Source organism: Drosophila simulans, chromosome 2L (assembly GCF_016746395.2).
Source record: "Drosophila simulans strain w501 chromosome 2L, Prin_Dsim_3.1, whole genome shotgun sequence".
Classification (NCBI taxonomy): domain Eukaryota; kingdom Metazoa; phylum Arthropoda; class Insecta; order Diptera; family Drosophilidae; genus Drosophila; species Drosophila simulans.
The window spans coordinates 7,024,580-7,042,602 of NC_052520.2; the positions used below are offsets into that span (position 1 = coordinate 7,024,580).

At 40.3% G+C, this 18,023-nt stretch overlaps 2 protein-coding genes across 4 annotated transcripts; one reads left to right on the plus strand and one right to left on the minus strand.

Moving 5' to 3' along the window:
- Positions 1-1,256: 1,256 nt before the first annotated feature.
- LOC6731318 (UDP-glucuronosyltransferase) lies at positions 1,257-2,824 on the plus strand. Its single transcript, XM_002078438.4, has 2 exons — positions 1,257-1,920; positions 1,972-2,824. Exons 1-2 carry the CDS (start codon positions 1,265-1,267, stop codon positions 2,822-2,824), a joined length of 1,509 nt encoding a protein of 502 aa, XP_002078474.1. The 5' UTR covers positions 1,257-1,264.
- On the minus strand, positions 2,808-17,877 carry LOC6731319. 3 transcript variants are annotated; one of them, XM_016178810.3, is made up of 5 exons: positions 17,706-17,877; positions 16,414-16,960; positions 7,579-7,681; positions 3,707-4,232; positions 2,808-3,597 (listed from the first exon to the last, which is right to left on the minus strand). In XM_016178810.3, the coding sequence occupies exons 2-5, from the start codon at positions 16,849-16,851 to the stop codon at positions 3,447-3,449; spliced, it is 1,218 nt and encodes a 405-aa protein (XP_016023893.1). In that variant the 5' UTR covers positions 16,852-16,960; positions 17,706-17,877; the 3' UTR covers positions 2,808-3,446. The 3 variants fall into 3 exon arrangements, with proteins under 3 accessions (XP_016023893.1, XP_016023891.1, XP_016023892.1); XM_016178808.3 differs by having other exon boundaries at positions 17,695-17,877; XM_016178809.3 differs by having other exon boundaries at positions 17,578-17,877.
- Between the last annotated feature and the right edge of the window lie 146 nt (positions 17,878-18,023).

An 18,023-nucleotide genomic window follows, 5' to 3' on the forward strand; every position in this document is an offset into this window, starting at 1 on the left:
ATGTAAAAGGTGATGTTAAAAATCTGATATGCCCGTACGGGGTTTTCTCCATAACTTGGCCAAAAAAGGTGTCATAGCTAAAATAAAGACTGCTTTGTGCTTCTAATAAACATACCTAACTATCCCTATCACTATTTTTATGATTTTCCAAAAACAAAATTTTAACAAATTTTCGCATTTTCGATAAGGGGTACCATCATTAAAATTTGCAAAAAATTGAAAACTCTTGGATCTTCCAGGTTTCAACACATATGGATAGGGAATTTAGTTACGAATACAACGAGGTATGACATTCCAGTTTTGGACAACTATTCTTATTGCTATTGAAAAAAAATCGTTAGTTTTGTAACAAAAATGAAACAAAAAGAAATTTTGCCAAAAATGGTATATTTGCAATCGGGGTTTTCTTCATAACTTGGCCAAAAAAGATGTCACAGCTAAAATAAAGACTGCTTTGTGCTGCTAATAAACATACCTAACTATCCCTATCACTATTTTTATGATTTTCCAAAAACAAAATTTTAACAAATTTTCGCATTTTCGATAAGGGGTACCATCATTAAAATTTCCAAAAAAATGAACCTCTTGGATCTTCCAGGTTTAAAAACATATGGATAGGAAATGTAGTTACGAATTCAACGAGGTATGACATTCCAGTTTTCGACAACTATTCTTATTGTTATTGAAAAAAATCGTTATTTCTTTAACGAAAATTGAACAAAAATAAATTTTGCCAAAAATGGTATATTTGCAATCGGGGTTTTCTTCATAACTTGGCCTAAAAAGGCGTCACAGCTAAAATAAAGACTGTTTTGTACTGCTAATAAACATACCTAACTACCCCTATCACTATTTTTATGATTTTCAAAAAAAGAAAATTTAATACATTTTTATCATTTTCGATCAAAATTTTTTAAAAAATGTAAGTGTAAAAATGTGCGACACATTTGATATATGTAAGCATGAACTGGATGAAACATAAATGCGAAAGGCTTGAAATGATTTGACTTAAGCACTTAAATAAATATGTAAAACATAAATAAAATATTATCAAATAAAGGTGTTCCTTACTTTTGATAACTGTGCTCTTTGATTTTGTTAAATTTGTTAATGACTCTGATGGGTCAGCGCCGTGACGCCACAGTTTTCGACTTGATTTCGTTGGGTAACCAAATCGCTTGTTATCATTTTGATTGATTTATGGTGTGTCCGTAAGACTCTGCTAATTAGCTGTTAATGTAAATTTGAGTCGGGCGCCTCAGTCATGAAGCGTTCGCCGATCAGTTGGTCACTTCTGTGGATGGGCTACACAGGCATTTACCTGCTGGCCGATAGTCCCGCCCCTGTGGAATCCCATCACATTTTGGGTCTCTTTGTCAATGTGCACCGGTCGCAGTTAATGGTCCATTTGGCGGTATGTCGTGCTCTTTTGCAGAGGGGTCACCACTTAACCCTGGTCACTACATTGCCGCTGGAGGAGCAGGAGATTCGGGGAAATGTGTCACACATTTACATTCCCTGGCAGCAGCCAAAAGAGGAAGTATCCTCCTCGGACCTTATTCTGCGCCTGGAACGGATGTTTAGGCGTTTGGAGCATTCTGGAGATCTGCTTGATCTGCCGGAGTGGAAGATGTTTCTCAGAAATCAGCCCAATACTCCCTATGATCTCCTCCTCTTGGGCTATCATTTCAACGATCATCTGCTGGGAGTGGCTGCGCATTTCAACTGTCCAGTGGCTATAGTTTCCACCCAACAGCCAACTGGATTTGTCAACAGCCTTATGGGTAATCCCGAGGAGCGTTGGTATGTCCCACAGCCGTATGATGGCAAACAGCGAAGTGGAATCTCGGCCTGGGTCTTTGGAATGTGGGAGAAGTTCATGGAGATTTTGGCGAGGAGAGTGCTGGCAAGGATCTACCGGTATGTATCTAAACACAATTGTTTAGCGATCAATTGAGAATTTCTTTTTAGTTTGCATTTTCCTGAACCGAGATATCCCAGTTTTGAAACCATGCGCCGGTCGGTGATTCTGGCATTATGTAATCATCACATGATCAGCGAGGGTCCCATAGCTCCACTTATTCCCAGTATGGTGGATATAGGAGGTATAGTCCTAGAGCAACAGCTGGATAAGAATCCTCTTGAAATATCAGCTGGCAATCGATCTCTCATCATCTTCAGTTTGGGCACTCGCTTCACTTGGCGGAAATCCACTGAAGAACTGGTGCGGACTTTCACAAAGTCTTTTGCTCAGTTTCCGGACTATGACGTTTACTGGACCTACGATGGTCCAAATGGTAGTGCCATCAGCTTGGATTATCCCCACCTGAAAGTCGCTAAGTGGTGGCCCCAATCGCAGATGTTGCAAAGTGGCAAGGTTCGATTGTTCATCACTCATGGAGGCAAAGGAAGTGTCTCAGAAGCTCTTTTTTACGGAGTGCCCATGCTGGGACTACCTTTAATTGGCGATCAACGAGCTAATCTTCAGAGAATGCAGTCCAAAAACTGGGGATTGACCTTATCCACAAACAATCTGACGCATTGGACACTAGCGAAGGCCATTACTAGAATGCTTAGCGATTCGAGTTATGGTGAAACTATAATGAAAGCTTCTCAATTATATCGCGATCGTCCAGTGAGTTCCAGTGATTTGGTCACGTATTGGATAGAGTACATCGTTCGGCATAAAGGAGCTAAAAACTTGTACAATACCGCCAGGCAACTTAATATAATCGAATATCACTCCATCGATGTTTATTTCATAGTTTATGGGCTCTTAATCCTAACGATTGCCATACTCAGAAAAGTGAATCGCTTGCTGTGACTAGACGTATTTTTTATTGGATACAAAAATATATTAAATAAGTAGCTAGGAGGTCAACTTAATCGACAATAACTTAAGTACACTCGAATGTTGTTTGTCAATACTTCTGATTGGAACTGGGGAATCTATTTAATTTATTTTTAAAGAGGACCGAAAATGACAGTTACTTAAGACATTTTCTATGAAAGCGCTACAGTGATTTTGAGTTTGACAGATTCTTATGATTTTAATAAATAAAACACTGTAGACTTTTTCAAAAAAAAACGTCCGAAAGAACTAATACTTTCAGTTCCCAATGTCTGATTTTATCTAGTTTCACTGGCATCTTAAACTCAGCTTAATTAAGAGTACATTTTAAGTTTATTTTCTGTAAAGTAATCACTTGGTCCAAATATGAATTTGAATCGGTCTTTAATATTATAATATTATAACTCATAATACTAACAACCAAACATAGTATGCCTTTAGTTTGCCCGCTAATCCGAACGATCAGTTCGGATTTCTGGATTTCTTTGTTCTATGGCCATTGCGTATCTTTAAACGCAGTTTTTCCTTAATGCCATGAACTTTATAAAATGTAGATATAAGTTCAGGCTTTTCATTCTTTCAAATGGAATTTGGTTTAGCTTTTGCCATTCTGACGCCGCGACTGCAAATGCTGTTGCAGATTGGGATTCCGATTTGGAAGACCCGGGCGCGGACATCGACCGTTCTTCACATCATATGCCCCGTAGTTGCAAAACGGCGGACTGACTTCTCCACTTTGAATGCGGCTGAAATGATACAAATGGGTGATTTAACAAAATGAAATGGCACTAAGAGCATTACGTAAAGATAATACTGACAAAAAATGGTTTAGAAGTGCTTATAACTTGAACTCACCGTCGCTCCATCACCGAGAATCCCTCAACGCCGTTTTTCAGCCTCTTGCACGTGTCGTCGCTGAGGTGGCAGTCGCATCGGCACCGCTGCTCCCTCCGCTCCCACAGACGCAGCTCCAGGTGCTCCTCGTTCTCCCACTGCGCACGCGATCCCGCCCAGCTAAAGTCCTTGAAGTGCTTGGGGCATAGGCAAATGGGACTTCGTTTCCGGCGCGTTTCCACCTTCACACATCCGCATTCCGTGTGGTTCTCCATTGAGATAACGATGGGCTCGTAGGAACGGCCATCCACCTTGTCGAACACCCGATCCACCGTTTCGTTCCTCTTCATCTGGCAGGTCCAACCGGCATTGCAGCATCCGACCTTGTCGCTGCATCTGTGCAGAATCGTGGCACGGGGCGAGTAGAACGTGTTCGTTTCTCTCGTGATGTGGACCACCTCCGGCCTTGGAACCCGGCAGGTACCCTCCTTTGCCATCAGCAGTCGGTGCGCCTCGACCTTTTTTTTGAGCTCCCTGGTACGATTATCTGAAAATATATATATAAAGCTTATAAAGCTTATTCAAACTTCAAAACCCCTGATAAGAAAGGCTGTATACATATACTTTTTGCAACAAAATATCTATCTATATATAAATATAAAAATATATAATAATCAGAAATAGTAAAACAATTAAATATCACTGAACTACTACTGTTAGTTTACATACGGAAGTTAAATATAAGTGCTATGTTTAATGCTTAATTACCCAATATGCATATATTGCATATATTGCATTTTTCCAATAGCATTCCAATCGGTTGCTATAACTCAGCTTTGAAATACATTTTATGATCACTGCAAACATGCAAGTCACAGCTAAAGGCACTAAAATGCATCCTGCTGCTTTGAATATAATCCCCTGAAATGTTTAATTTTTATATGCAACCTATTGACATAAACACACATATATATATGCATATGTGTGTCATTGGAATAACCAGTCGACGGGTTTGTTACTTAATAGCCCACTAAAAAATCGGTGAGTTCAGTAAACTGCCAGAAATTCTCGTGTCGTGCGTTTTCAATGCCTTTCGCGCGCGATTCGCGTGCGATTCGGTAGCGTTTTCGATCGCCCACTGGCTTTTTGCGATGCCAGATGCTTAAGATCATTAGCGAGATGCAATTTCTTTTATTGATCGGCTGCTGGAGATTGCCCCTTTAAGGCCATTTTGGCTGGCTTAAGTTTACCGTTGCAGGCCAGCTTTATTTATCGTCTTTTGTCGCGACCATAAAAAAATAAAAAGAAAAACATCCAGAAGCGATCTTTGCATGCGGAATTAACTTTTTCTCGTCCGTCTGGCGGTCATAAAGTGCCAGGCAGCAGGCGGATTGGCGGCCATCGGAGGGAGCAGTCTGCTCAAAGACCACCCAATGTTCAGTTAGCCGAGCTAATCCCCGATCCTAGTCCCAGTCCCCATTCATTCACCTAGTGGGAGAACAACTTTGCTGGCGAATCTCCTAGGGAGAATCAACGGTTGGCTCCACATGTAATTTTCATAAATGCTCCATGATTGAATCATCAACATAACGAGCGCGCTGGCAGGGAATGGGTGTGTATTATTGTTGCACTGTCACAAAATACAAGGTCCCATCTATACAGAGTAAGATTTGTTCCAAGAATAATAATAATCGAATAATGCTACTTTGGGGCTGCTTATACGGGATTCTGGGAACTATGATGGAATTCCAAGTAGTTCGAAATCAAATTTTGGCTCAGTGCATTTGTGGTAGCACCGGGTTGCAGTGGCGACCGGAAGGACGAGGCAGGAGGTGTTGGCCAGCCTCAGAGTTTGCTCCAGCTGCTTCAGCCACAACAGCCACATGAATAATTCAAGGGGCTCTGGCTCAACAAGCCAGGAGTACTGAAAACACAGGGCTTTCAGTGGCGCGGTGGCCTGGAAAATGGGTGGAGTGTGGGGTGTGTGGTCCACAAGGGGGGGCAATGTTGCAATGTTCTTGAAAGTCTGCTTTGCTGTCTTTGAACTTGATGGCACTGCCCATGAAAATGTGGGCCAATCTCAGGACAACAAGCAAAGGCGATGAGGTTTGGGGGAAGATCCCCGAAAATACCACAGTTCACAAAGTTGTGCTAGGCCAATAAAGTCATTTTGATTGCTGCAGAATGTTATACTAATATGGTGTAAAGGAAATCACAAGAGAAATTCCTATCATTTAATTATATTAAGTTTATTAAATTAGCACATAACATGTAGAAGCGTTTAATAAGCTTTAGAATCGAGTGTTGCAGGGAATATATGTATGTATAAAACCTTATATAGGTAAATGATTTTAAGAATTGCTTTTAAAGCGTTGTCGATATCCAACATCAATATTTGTTTAATCAACGTTATTCTTTGTAACTGCATTCCGCGGAGTTAGTATGAATTTCCCATATGGGAGCATACTTGAGTAAATATTTGTAGGTGCAACTCAATTGAAACGAAAAATCAACAAAAATCGCTGATAAGAAAATTGGATCATTAGGCATTTACCGCGACATCCACAGGCATTATTTCCATTGACAATTTCCCAGGCCGAGTGACACACTTTTCGCGACTTTTGCGCCGACTCTGTACACACGCTCCTAACGGTTTTCCCAACAACACTTTTCGCGCCCATTAAGCGACAACAATTTTCCACTCAAATGCAAAAGGCGGTGAAAATGCGGAAAGGGGGTGGAGATACAAAAATATTGAGGCAGGCCGAGCTCACATTTCATTGTCAGGGGTCTGGGTTAGCTTGTGGTTGTCTCGTAATTGCCAATACACTGGAAAAAAAACTTGCAAAGAATTGGAATTAATCTGAATAAAAAAAGATTTTCATAAGACTCTTTGAAAGAAATAGAACCCTAATAAATGTTCAACTAACTTAAAGTTATAATTATTTCTCTCAGTGTCAGTGTGTATTTCGTTAAGCCTGGTGTCTTGTAATAAAGTAATTGGCTAGATCTGTGGAAGTCTCAAATTCCCTCCTCCTTAAAAAACGAAAAACAACAAACTAACAACTTAAATTAATAGATATGGGGTTTTGTGTTTGTTAACCAGAAGAAAACTCTCCTTTTAATTACAACGAAAGTGCAGATGCATCATCACCCAAGTAACTAAAAATGGGAAAAACGCATCTTTTGGGTGATTTTTCAACTCCTTGAGGTGCAGTTTTCACTCACTTTCCTACGGTTAGAAAGTAAAGTGCGTGAGTTAAGCTCGTGCCTGAATTTTCACACTCCACTCGTTGACATTTGCGCCCTGCTTTGCCATCATTCATGTGGAGAGTCACGTGCCAAAGGATAAAACAGTCATTTTCATTTCCATTGTCATAAATAACAGGAAAAACAACTGGGATTGCCTGCAGATCTAGCCACAGTTGCGGAGTGCCAAATAGTTAGAAGTTAGTAAGAAGGTTGGCATTAGAAGCTACATTCTACTTTAGAAAATATGATAAATATTTAATTGGATGGAAATATTTGTAAGGTTAGGCAGCTTAAGAAATTGCAAGTACTATTTAAAGCCTGCTCCTATGATTGCGAACACGACTGTTTGCCTAGACTTCCTTTTGCCACATCAAAGGGCATTTCATGGCATTTTGTTCGGCTTGTTTGGCCCTTTCGCCCAGAGAATCGCATAGAGTTCGTTTAGCACATTTGCTTAGCACATTTTTTTATGGCCAGAACGTGATGATCATGGGCGGGCGCCTCGGACATCTATTTGCAGCACAGTTGCCGGCGGGCGAGGAGAGGAGGGGATTGGTGTTCACCATTAATGGCCCCAATGAACCCCGAACGAGGCAATCTTAAAAAGGGCTAAAGGGTAGCATACTCATACTCATACTCACTGTTGTATTTGATAGTCCTCAACTTTTCAACGGAGTTCTGTTCTGCGATTCGCTCTTTCAACACTGTCAACTCGCCCGGCTGATCCGATAGATAGTCATCGCTCTGTTTTGATGAAAAGAAATAAATGGAAAATTTAGAATACTATAATATTGCAGAGCGATAGGTCATAATGTTCGCATAACATGTGCGAACCAACACTTTATTTATGGTTATAGTCGGTTGGTTTTTTATTTATTTTTTTTTGGCTGCCCTGCGGCCACGTAACTATATTTCCCATTGAGAGAGCGAAATTTTGCTGCTTTCATTATTATTGCACAATGTGCAGTAGCTCCGCTCTTGCACATGCATTTTTTCACCCATAAAGTATTAAAATATTTGTGCCATTTTTTCTAGGAGTAAAAACGTGGCGGCAAATAATATGGACCAGCTAATAAATTGGATTGTGTCATGTGACAGGCAGCATACAGAAATGTTTTTCCCATATTTACCCAATCAAGTATCATATGAAACAACATGTGGAGCATTCATTTATTCTGGAGATTTTTTGGACAAATATTTACTTGGGGGAAATATTTTTAAAGACAACTTAAATCGAGAAGTGAAGATTAACAAAAATAAGATACAAATACTTATTAAAAACCACAAACTACACTTTTAAAAATATTTTTAAATTAATTCAACATAAAGCCGGGATATTCTGATAAATTTCTCCATACTTTTCCACAAAGGGCGAGTGCAAATTAAATTGCCTTTTGATTTATGCCGGCTACTGGTGCTCACGCAGCAATTTTGATTTATTTAACTGATTTTTAACACAACTCACAGAGAGCCAAGGGAAAAGAGGGGGCAGGGGGTTGCAAGTGCAGGTGCAAAGTGAAAACTGCGTGCCACACCTGAGAGCACCTGAAAAGCTATCACTTACAGCTCAAAGAGCAACAGCAGCGGATGTGGGGAAAACTTTTACAATTTGCATTGCCACACACTCGCACGTATCGATTTTCAACAAAGGGATGCACTTGCTTTTCCCACGTTTTTCCCAGCCCCAAAAAGGCGTCCCGAATGTCATGAAAACTAACGACATGCATATAAGTGATACATAATGCGACGGGAAAATCGGAAAAGCGGGTGTGGCTGCCTTCTGGGTGTAATAAATGAAGTGTGCATGTAAGAAAAATGACACCGGCAGGAGCAGAAAGGATAAAGCAGCCAGCATACAACTCCATTCGCATTCCCAGCAGAGTCACCAAAGCGTTAAGTGAAATGGCCAGCGAAATGGGTGGAAGGTTCCATGTTCATGGCTGCAAAACTGAGCAGATCGCTGGCTAACTGAAATTGAGGGTTGTGCCGAGTCATGGCAGCTAATGGCTTGGATGCATAAGCTATACTTTTCCGGGGGCTTAATGAATGCCATGCAAGGAGCTGCAAGGACATTTGGTTCTGGCAGGATCAGGCTCCCTATTAATCAATATATGTACCCTGTAATTTGAAGTTATTTCTTTGCTTCGACAATTTGATTTATTCCATTAATTTAGAACACCAAAAATGGCATGTTTCTAGCTGAACTTTAATTATTTACTTGTTTCATTTATATTCAATAGGATTGCCTCGAGTGCAATGATCGTTTTGCCCATGCGCATCAAAGTCACTCGAATCGTATCTGGAATCTCTCCGTCCCATTTCCTATCCAATCCCATTTCTTTTTTTTATACAATGTAGCCAATTCCTCAGCTCTCCTTTCTTATAACCAGTTCTACTTAAGCTTCATTACGCATGCTCAACCATGACACGACCATTTCATCCAGGCTGGCAGTTGGCGACTCCCCCGACCTATTCTGGAAACTCCTCAGTCGCCTCAGTTCCCCTCGAATTACCATCAATCTGGAGTGCCAATCCCAGGAGCAGGAACCGGAGCTGCACTACACAGAGAGAAAAACATTCCAAATACATGAACATCTATTACATGACATTTTTATTCAAAGATTCAATGAGACTATAGTTTCATTACAAACTAGATCGCCTCAAGAATCACCTAAATGTGCATCGAAAATGGTATAGTATTTTGTAGTAGTTAGTCCCTTTTCTTCTCAGTGTAAAAACCAAGTTGAGGCAGGGACACACGACTGAACAAAAAAAGCTATTAAGTGTCTGCTTGGTTGACAGTATTCGAAAACAGTGGTTTTTTTTTCGTTAGGCTCGCTTCGGCTTCTATAGAAAATAATAATAATAAAAAAAAAGTAAAGAGACCAAACTTCATTTGCATTTGCCCCTTGTTCTGTTTTGAGCGTTTGAAGGATGCTTTGGCCGGAGGAGCAGTTTCTTTATTATTTTTCACTCTTGTTTTTTTTTTCCGCACCTTTTTTGTTTAGCCTCAATTGGGATTCCTGGCGTGGGTGTGACTTGTGTTTGGTATTTTACGAGCCAGAAGGTAACAACAACGGCAGCGACAACAATAATAAAGAGCCTGTCGTGGGTTTATTTGCAATCAAAAGAGTTATGAGCCAAATGCAAATAGCGCACCCAGTACCCTGTTTTATGATCCCCCGTCCCTTACACTCTAAAATGAAATCTACAATTCAAAACGAAAATAAAATAATATTTTTAAATTTAAGATGGTTTATTTCATATCGATAAGATTAGCTTGTAAAATATATGGAAAAAAGCATTTACTTTAAATCACAATTAAAACTATTTATACTAGTGTATTCCAGAAATAAGCCTCTGACAGCGAACTCCAGGGCTTAAAGGTGTTGTCCCTGGTCAAGATTAAATACCCCTTTCCCCCGCCGCCCACTGTGCGGATTGTAAAATGCGTGAATGAGCTAAAGATGAAAAAGAAACAGGAGAATCATCAACAGTGGCAGTGGCGGCACAAAAAGTCTGGCCAACAAATTCGCCAACAACTGTGCAAATAAACAACAACAAACCAGTGGCGGTGGGTGTGGGGTAGGGGGTGCATAATGGGCCAAAAAGGGCAGGACGGTTGGGCCGGAATGCATCGTAGAGCTATAGTACAATCCAATATTTGTTCTCGCCAAAGAGAGTACAACAAACAGGGCCAACTAAATGTGCATAGCCATACTCCACTCGTTATCTTTCGTTCCAACGATTCCCCATTGAAACGCACAACTATAAATGGAAAAGTATATTCACAATGAATCGCTTAAGCTAAATTAGAATTTTCACCCAGAAGGCTACAACGAATTTCGCAGTAGAACACCATGTCAATGAACAATGAATCAATAAATTATATTCAGATATATCTATAAGATTTTTGGGTGTAAATTAGATTAGATCCCTTGAATTCATATACTTTCATAAACATATAGATATGCACATACGTTTATTTTTCAATGTAGTATTTCCGAGTTCAGTGGCTCGAGTTCATTGAATGATTACACTGCGAATCTTTCATTGAAAAGCATGAATACAATTCATTCATGTGACTACTCATAAAATGAAAGGAGAAAGAGCGGAATGTCCCATTTATTTTTCCTTTGAATTGCTATATTATCATCTCTAGGGCATCCGCAGTTCGTGGGCAGTCAGTTTTCGAGGCCTTTCAGTTTGTGTTTTACTAATTTGTGTTGAATGCGATGCCGCGAAATGCAAATGTAGCAATTGCAATTTGACTAAAAGCTAAGCAGGGAAAATGGAAAAATGTATGAAAAAGCGCAGCGAGCAGTGTTTGTGCAAATGTCCGCCTCGAAATTCTAGTTTTTCTCTTTAGGAATACAAACGTGGCCCAGACACGCACAGCCACATATGTAAAGGGGAAATTGCTGATGGACCACATGGCGTATGCTTAATATGACATGGGTGCTTCTCTTACTTATTGTACTGCGTTTGCTTTAGTTTTTTTTTTCTTTTTTCACAAAAGTGCCAATTAGGCGGGCACTCACCGCTCTGCTTCAAAATTCAACCATTAACTTGAGTAATTAAAATCGGCCACACTTTGCGTATTTACTCGTCGTTTTTTCTTTTTTTGCATCTTAATTGAAACTACTCGCATTAAAAGCGCATACAATTTTATATTTCTTAGCGCGCCAAGTATTTAAGAGAAGCGAAAACGAAATGCGCAAAGGACTGGCTGTATAAAATGCTTTTTAATTTTTAACGAGCGAGCGTAGCCGCGAAATCTGCCGCGACTGCTAGGCTCGTTTATTATGACAATTTTATATTTGTTTGCGTTCGGCCGACTGCGAAAACGAAAGCAGCCAAAAGGAAAGCATCAAGGCTGAAAGTAGAAATCAGAAAGCAAGATGCCGCCTTTGGGACCATAAATGGCCATAATATCCATCCAATGTCAATGACAGCGAGCTGATGTTTTGGCCACAGAACAGGCCGAACGAAGCGGTTTGAACGGCTTTCAGGGCTGCGCGCTTAAATCTAAAGAAATCAGGATCAGGAAACTTTATTTGTATTTGTATTTATTCTTTATGATTTGTGCTTAAACTAATAAGATAACTCAATTGGAAACAAGTTCACAGAAGGGGTTGCTAGGCTAAATCAAGTTCATAAAACCGATAGAAAAGAATTCTATAAAGATTACTCATACAAAATAAACTATTTCATTAAATCCTATTACATCCCTAGTCACTTGCTGCGTTAGCGAGTCAAGAAGGCGCCTACCAATTAAATCGCCCATTCACAACACAAACTCGCTGCAACATGTTGCAGTTGCACGGCAAATGCCGGAAATGTGAACTGATGCATCATCATCATCGTCGTCGTCGTCGTCGTCATCGTCAGGGGAATCGATCGAGAAACTGATTGCCGGTCGAGACGTCGAATCGCAGAACATGTCGGGGCTGTCTGCCTCTTCTAATTGCAACGCCCACACGCACCGATAGATTGCCGCTAGATTGCCCAAGAGATTGAAACGTAGCTGCCACACCAATACAGCAATCCAGCAATCCGTCGATCCACCGATCTCCCGACTTGTCTGGCCTGCTCTAGATTGACTTTTCAATCTGCAATTTGTTTGAATTTATCAAAGGCGATACACTGACTGACGAAAAGGAAATATTGACTTTGTTGCGAGACTCGTGTGCAAACAAAAGATGGACAACACGGAAATCGGCGATTTATCAGTGTAGAGTAGATGGGTACTACTAAGTCCGCTGAACTTATAACAAATAATGGAGTTATTCTATATATATGGAATAAGAATTTCAAAATACATAATCCAAAAATGTGATTTATAAAGAAATTCTTTACAATGTCTTTCATCTTTCCCTGGAAACTTTACTTTACTGTACTTTCCCGGAAAATATGGCGAAAGAAGGGAGAAATCGCCATTAAATTTAGAACAAAGAAATTTATATGATTTATGTTCGCGAGGAGTGTATTAAGGCCTCGTCTTGGCCGTGATTTATATTCGCTGGTGGGTCTTAATTGCGTGACTCTTGGCGCATGCCCCGTTTAATGGCCAACAAGTCGCCGGCGATCAATCAGCCAGCCGTACAGTCGCGTCCACTTAATTATGGCCGGCCGCCGAAATGCGTGAACTCTTTGCACATAATTTATTGGTCTGGCGACGAGTTTCCCTACACCTTTTCTCAAGCTGTTTTCTTTTCATTTTGGCGACTAGTTTTCCCCGTTCATTAGGCGGGCGATGTGTCGCAGACTAGAAATTAATTACATAAAACTTTATAGATTTGTCATAAATATGCAGAGAGCTTCCGCGTGAAATACTTGATCTCTTGCGGACCATAAATCACGTTCAGATCACTGACATACGAGTACTTTGTAGACCGCCCGAAAGCTGTTTGCTATTATGTCATAAGCCGATTTGCCCGTCATTAGTTTCTTTTCTTTTTTTCAACTCTTTGAAAATATTGCTAATAAATCAGAAATCTTGCCGACATTTACATTATCCCCAAAATTCGTATTGGTGCGTGGCAACTGATTTCATCGTTCAACTCTGTGTGGCAATAGACGGAGTCAACACAGATTTGCTGGGGATAGAAATTTTATAGAATTTTATAGGGCGCAGAGAACATTGTTGTTTATTTCTTGATGCGCCGTCGAAGTGAGAGTGAAATGATTTTAATTTCGAAGTACCCTGCGAATATACTGAAAAATCTCAGAATTGATTATAATTGATATATATATATTAATATATTAATTGTGTTCAAATGTCAACCAAAAGAACTAATTGCTATAATTGATTGCTGTTGATTATTTGTAAATTAGTTGAGTATTATAACTCTTATCACAGTAAGTTCAAGAGCAAATAGTTTTAGTGCTATCTTGTCTGCTTTCCATTCTCAGGCATTCTTTGCCAGCCATTTATTTGCCGCAGATAACCTCCTTTTATTCTAAGCCCGTGTTGATAAAGGCATTTTCTAGTCATTCAACTATGGCGGTTGTACGATTGTGAGCCGTGTGCTAGCGACCAGATCAAGTTATATTAATCGCACATTTGCCTATAAATACGAGTGCAGATTTACATTTTATTGACCTTGTTCCAGCAGCAGCAACTAAGTTCTTGATGATTAATCGATTCGCATTCAAGCTGTTTGCAATGCTAGAATTGTTGCTGACCCATTTGCGTGGCTTATATTAACATTTTCTCTATCGAGCAGGTTTATTTTTACCAGGTGCCAAAAGAACATTTTGGCCAACATAAAGGGCCCGTTCGCAGTTCTTAATCTCAGTGCAGTTATGCACACGGAATGCGTTGGCAAACAAACAGGCAAAGGTAAACACACAGGGAGAACTCAAATGGCATGTGGGGAGTTTGAGCTCAGAGGCAAGTGCAACGATTTCCCAGGTCGAAAAGGCGGACGGAAAGTGGGTGTGGTCGGGGAAGTACCAAGTACAAAGTTACGAAGAGCAGATATTAAATTCCTCTTTTCAGAGGTCAAAGGATGCGGTCGGAAATGGGTGCAGGGATATCAGGGATATCAAGGTACAATCATGACCACAGACCATAAGCTATTTATGCCGCCTGAGTGCATATGCCACAAGCCAACCTAACCCCCTCACATTCAGATTGCCCATTTTCCCCATATCTCCTTATCGCACCTTTGCATGAGATTGGATCACACACACCCAGAAAAATGGTGACATCATTTATTCTCATGAGAAGAAACCTTCTTTGCAATCTGAGAAAGGTTCGATCTCGATCTGAGTATACTGATTCGATCTTGGCTAGATTTGGAGTTCAACAATTTTCACATCGAAATCGTCGAGAATGATTTTTTCTATGAGTGTAGTTGCATTCAAATGTGCAAGCGATAAGAGTGAAAATCCAACACAGACTCTGCGACGATGAATAAAAGCGACGGCCTTGGGCTGATAAGCGATTAATCGCAGAATCTAAAAATGATTGTCGCCAGCTTTGGGGAAATCCAACGCTATATTTTTAAACCTTTCGCAATATTGTCGATTGTCGATTCTCGCGAATTTCACGCAAATCAAAATTAAAAAAAACTAAAATGATATAACAAACCAAGCATTGTAAAAGATCTCAATTATATAAAGTTCATTGGAAATTCTCATTTCTCGAACATTAATCAGCCCCTGTATCAGTTCGAAGATTTATCAAAAGCATTGTTTTTGGGACCAACAAGTAAGCGATTTATCATAATTTCGACAAACATCAATCGAGTTTTTGGCAAAACCCTTCTTCTACAAAATCGATTGACGCCTTTTTCTCAGAAATCTGTATTAATTGGTCATAAACTCATATGAGTATTGAATGACTCTTACTGGCTGATGTTCGATCTCAATTACGAGTAATCAATGTAAATCAGTGAAATTCTTTCTAAACAGAGTAAATCCCATATATTTAGACACGATTGATTTGCCCCAAAGGGCGGCAGCCGTTGCAAGTTGTCAAGTCAATTAGGCCAATTAACGAGGGACCACCATAACGGAAAGTCATATCTTTGGCATCCCAAGACCCTTTGCAACCCGTTTCATTGCCATCAACCAGCTGTCGGCCATGGAGCCGAAAAAAAAACTTGCAATAAAAAATGAAACAGCAGAGCGACAGGTTCTTCTGCAGATCGCCCCTTTGTCGATTTTAAACGGATCGGCACAATTACAGGCAGGAAAGTGAAACCGAAAGCGATTGTTGGGCACAGATCTCTCTTCTGGATCATGATCGGGATATGGATGTGGGCATAATGCGGGCTACCGTTTGCACACTGCCAAATTGGCTTATTAACCAAATTGGTGGCTCCTACCTGCCGCAACACGTTTCATAATTGCCGCCGTTGTGTAACTCCTCTCGCCGAACTGGCGAGCCACATGGGTGGGCTCTGCGATCCTCGATCCGCAATGGGTGAGTGGAGCGCTGGGAGATCAGAGATTGGAACGGAGCGATTGCCAGTCCCAGGGTTAGTCACCCGTCGCTGTGGGGTTCAAGGTGAGCCATCTCGTTGCGATCCGACTCTGATACCCATTCCGATTCTAATGCGCATCAAGCAGTTGCAGCTACTGCAGATACTTGACAAACTCATCGAGAGTCGAGTCGACCAAAGAAATCAGAAAAAAAATATGGCTCTGACTCATTTCTGGAAATTTCTTTACATATATCAGATATTATATATTCCTTTTTTCTTTTAGCTTATAAACCGATGCTACATTTTGATTTACCTTAATTTGTTAGATCCTTCAACAAGAGATACTGGTAAATTCTTTTTCTTATCGTTTTTACCTTCATATAAGTTTCTTAACATTAAAATAAAAAATAAATATTTAACCGTCTCGATACTGTCATGATGAGAAAATAGGATGGGGTGAGTAAGCAGGACTTAACTTTTATGGTTCACCCGAAGTGTTTGCCCTCGTGTGGGTCCCCAGATTAGAGATACAGTACTCACCCCATCGACGGCCGCATCGGAGCTAAGATGATTGTCGTCGCCCTGCCCCCAGTGGACGCCACTGAGACTGCGGCCCTGAAGAATTACTTGCTGGGGGGCCTGATCACGTGGCACGCGTCGGCGGATCAACCGGATGAGGTACGACCTGTCCCGCTGGACCGCCCGATCCTCGGAGTACTGCTCGAAGTCAGAGGACTCCTCGTCCTCGTCCGCGCTATGCAACTCGTTTGGGGGGAGGACGTAGCGAGCGAGAGGACGATTGGTTTGTGGATGGGTGGTGGTCATGGTCATGGGCAAGGTCGAATTCCGCACGTCGAAGTAATTGCTATTTATGTCAGTTGGAAAACTGGAATAAGCGTGTGTCGTCTTCCAAAATGTAATGGCGATGAACGCCAGCACGAGATTGCGTATTACGAGATTCATATTTAAATGTTGCATGAAATATTTTTGTATTTATTTAGATTTGTTCTAAGCTTTTTTTTTTTTAAGTAATTGATTAGCACTCCGATCGCGATAATTCTATATTGGCATCCTCATATTCTGCTTTCTGCAAATAAGATTAATAAATAGGCATTTATTAGGCACTTGGCTTCTTATTAATTTTATTCACTTTCGTAGAGTTTTTGTGTAAGTTTTAAATAGCTTTACTTTTTTACAACCAACATTTTGTTTTATTCACTTTATTTTCGACTTCTATAGTTGCTCATTTGCATTGTGTTTTTTCTGCTCCGTTAATTGCACTTTGCGAGAACTTTTTTTTTATAATTTTATGCTCCAACTTGCCAGGGAATTTTTCGAGTCTAACAAGTTGCTAAATATTTTTGGCAGCTGAATGTTTGTATTTTGGCACACGCCTTTGCTTTTAACGCGCAGCTGCGTAGAACCGGCGTTTTCTCTGATGCAAAAATATCGAAATACAAAATAAAACAACTTGTTACTCAATCGTTTTTTATTTACACTTCTCTGTGTGGCTGTCCGATTTTCAAAATGTTAGACATTGCCAGAAAGACAATAAACATTTTATAGCCGCTGCTCAAAAACATAAAACAAGCACATCACTTGCAAAAAGGCCTTTTATTTGTTTTGTTCAATAATTTTGTACACCCAGTTGTTAATTAAAAGCCGGCTTTTAACTAACTTTAAATTACAACTAACTTCAATTACCGAATTTTACGCGAAGTTGTGAAATGCAATTAAATTTGTGCTCATCAACTTTGTCAATTCATTTGTTTTCGATGAGCCTATTAATTTTTCATTTAAAAATATAAACAAAGGATTCACCAGTTGCACACTTTTTAAAGGATTATTTTATAACTCCATGCACTTTTTTTTTCACCAGTTCTTAATTTTTATAAGGACGCCGTTTGGGTCTCAAAGGATTAAGCTTGAGTGCTGAATTTCACGGAGCATGCGACCGATCGCTTCGAGTTCCACCGTACAACTGTTCGGCATGGCCGTTTCACAGCCGCGCGATCCACAAAAAGCTTGCGCTCTGCTCTCTCCCAGAGATTTGGAGAGTAAGCACTTTTGAGATTGCCATAGTGACGTCATCGCGCCATCTCTGTACATTTACTTATGATCTGCATACTTATCGTTTTTATACCAATTAA

Coding starts and splice junctions, on each gene's coding strand:
- LOC6731318 (XM_002078438.4), top strand. CDS start 1,265: ATGAAGCGTTCGCCGATCAGTTGGTCACTTCTGTGGATGGGCTACACA. Junction 1,921..1,971: donor GTGCTGGCAAGGATCTACCG/GTATGTATCTAA, acceptor ATTTCTTTTTAG/TTTGCATTTTCCTGAACCGA.
- LOC6731319 (XM_016178810.3), bottom strand. CDS start 16,851: ATGCAACATTTAAATATGAATCTCGTAATACGCAATCTCGTGCTGGCG. Junction 7,682..16,413: donor CCGATGCGGCCGTCGATGGG/GTGAGTACTGTA, acceptor TCATCAAAACAG/AGCGATGACTATCTATCGGA. Junction 3,598..3,706: donor TTCTCGGTGATGGAGCGACG/GTGAGTTCAAGT, acceptor GTATCATTTCAG/CCGCATTCAAAGTGGAGAAG.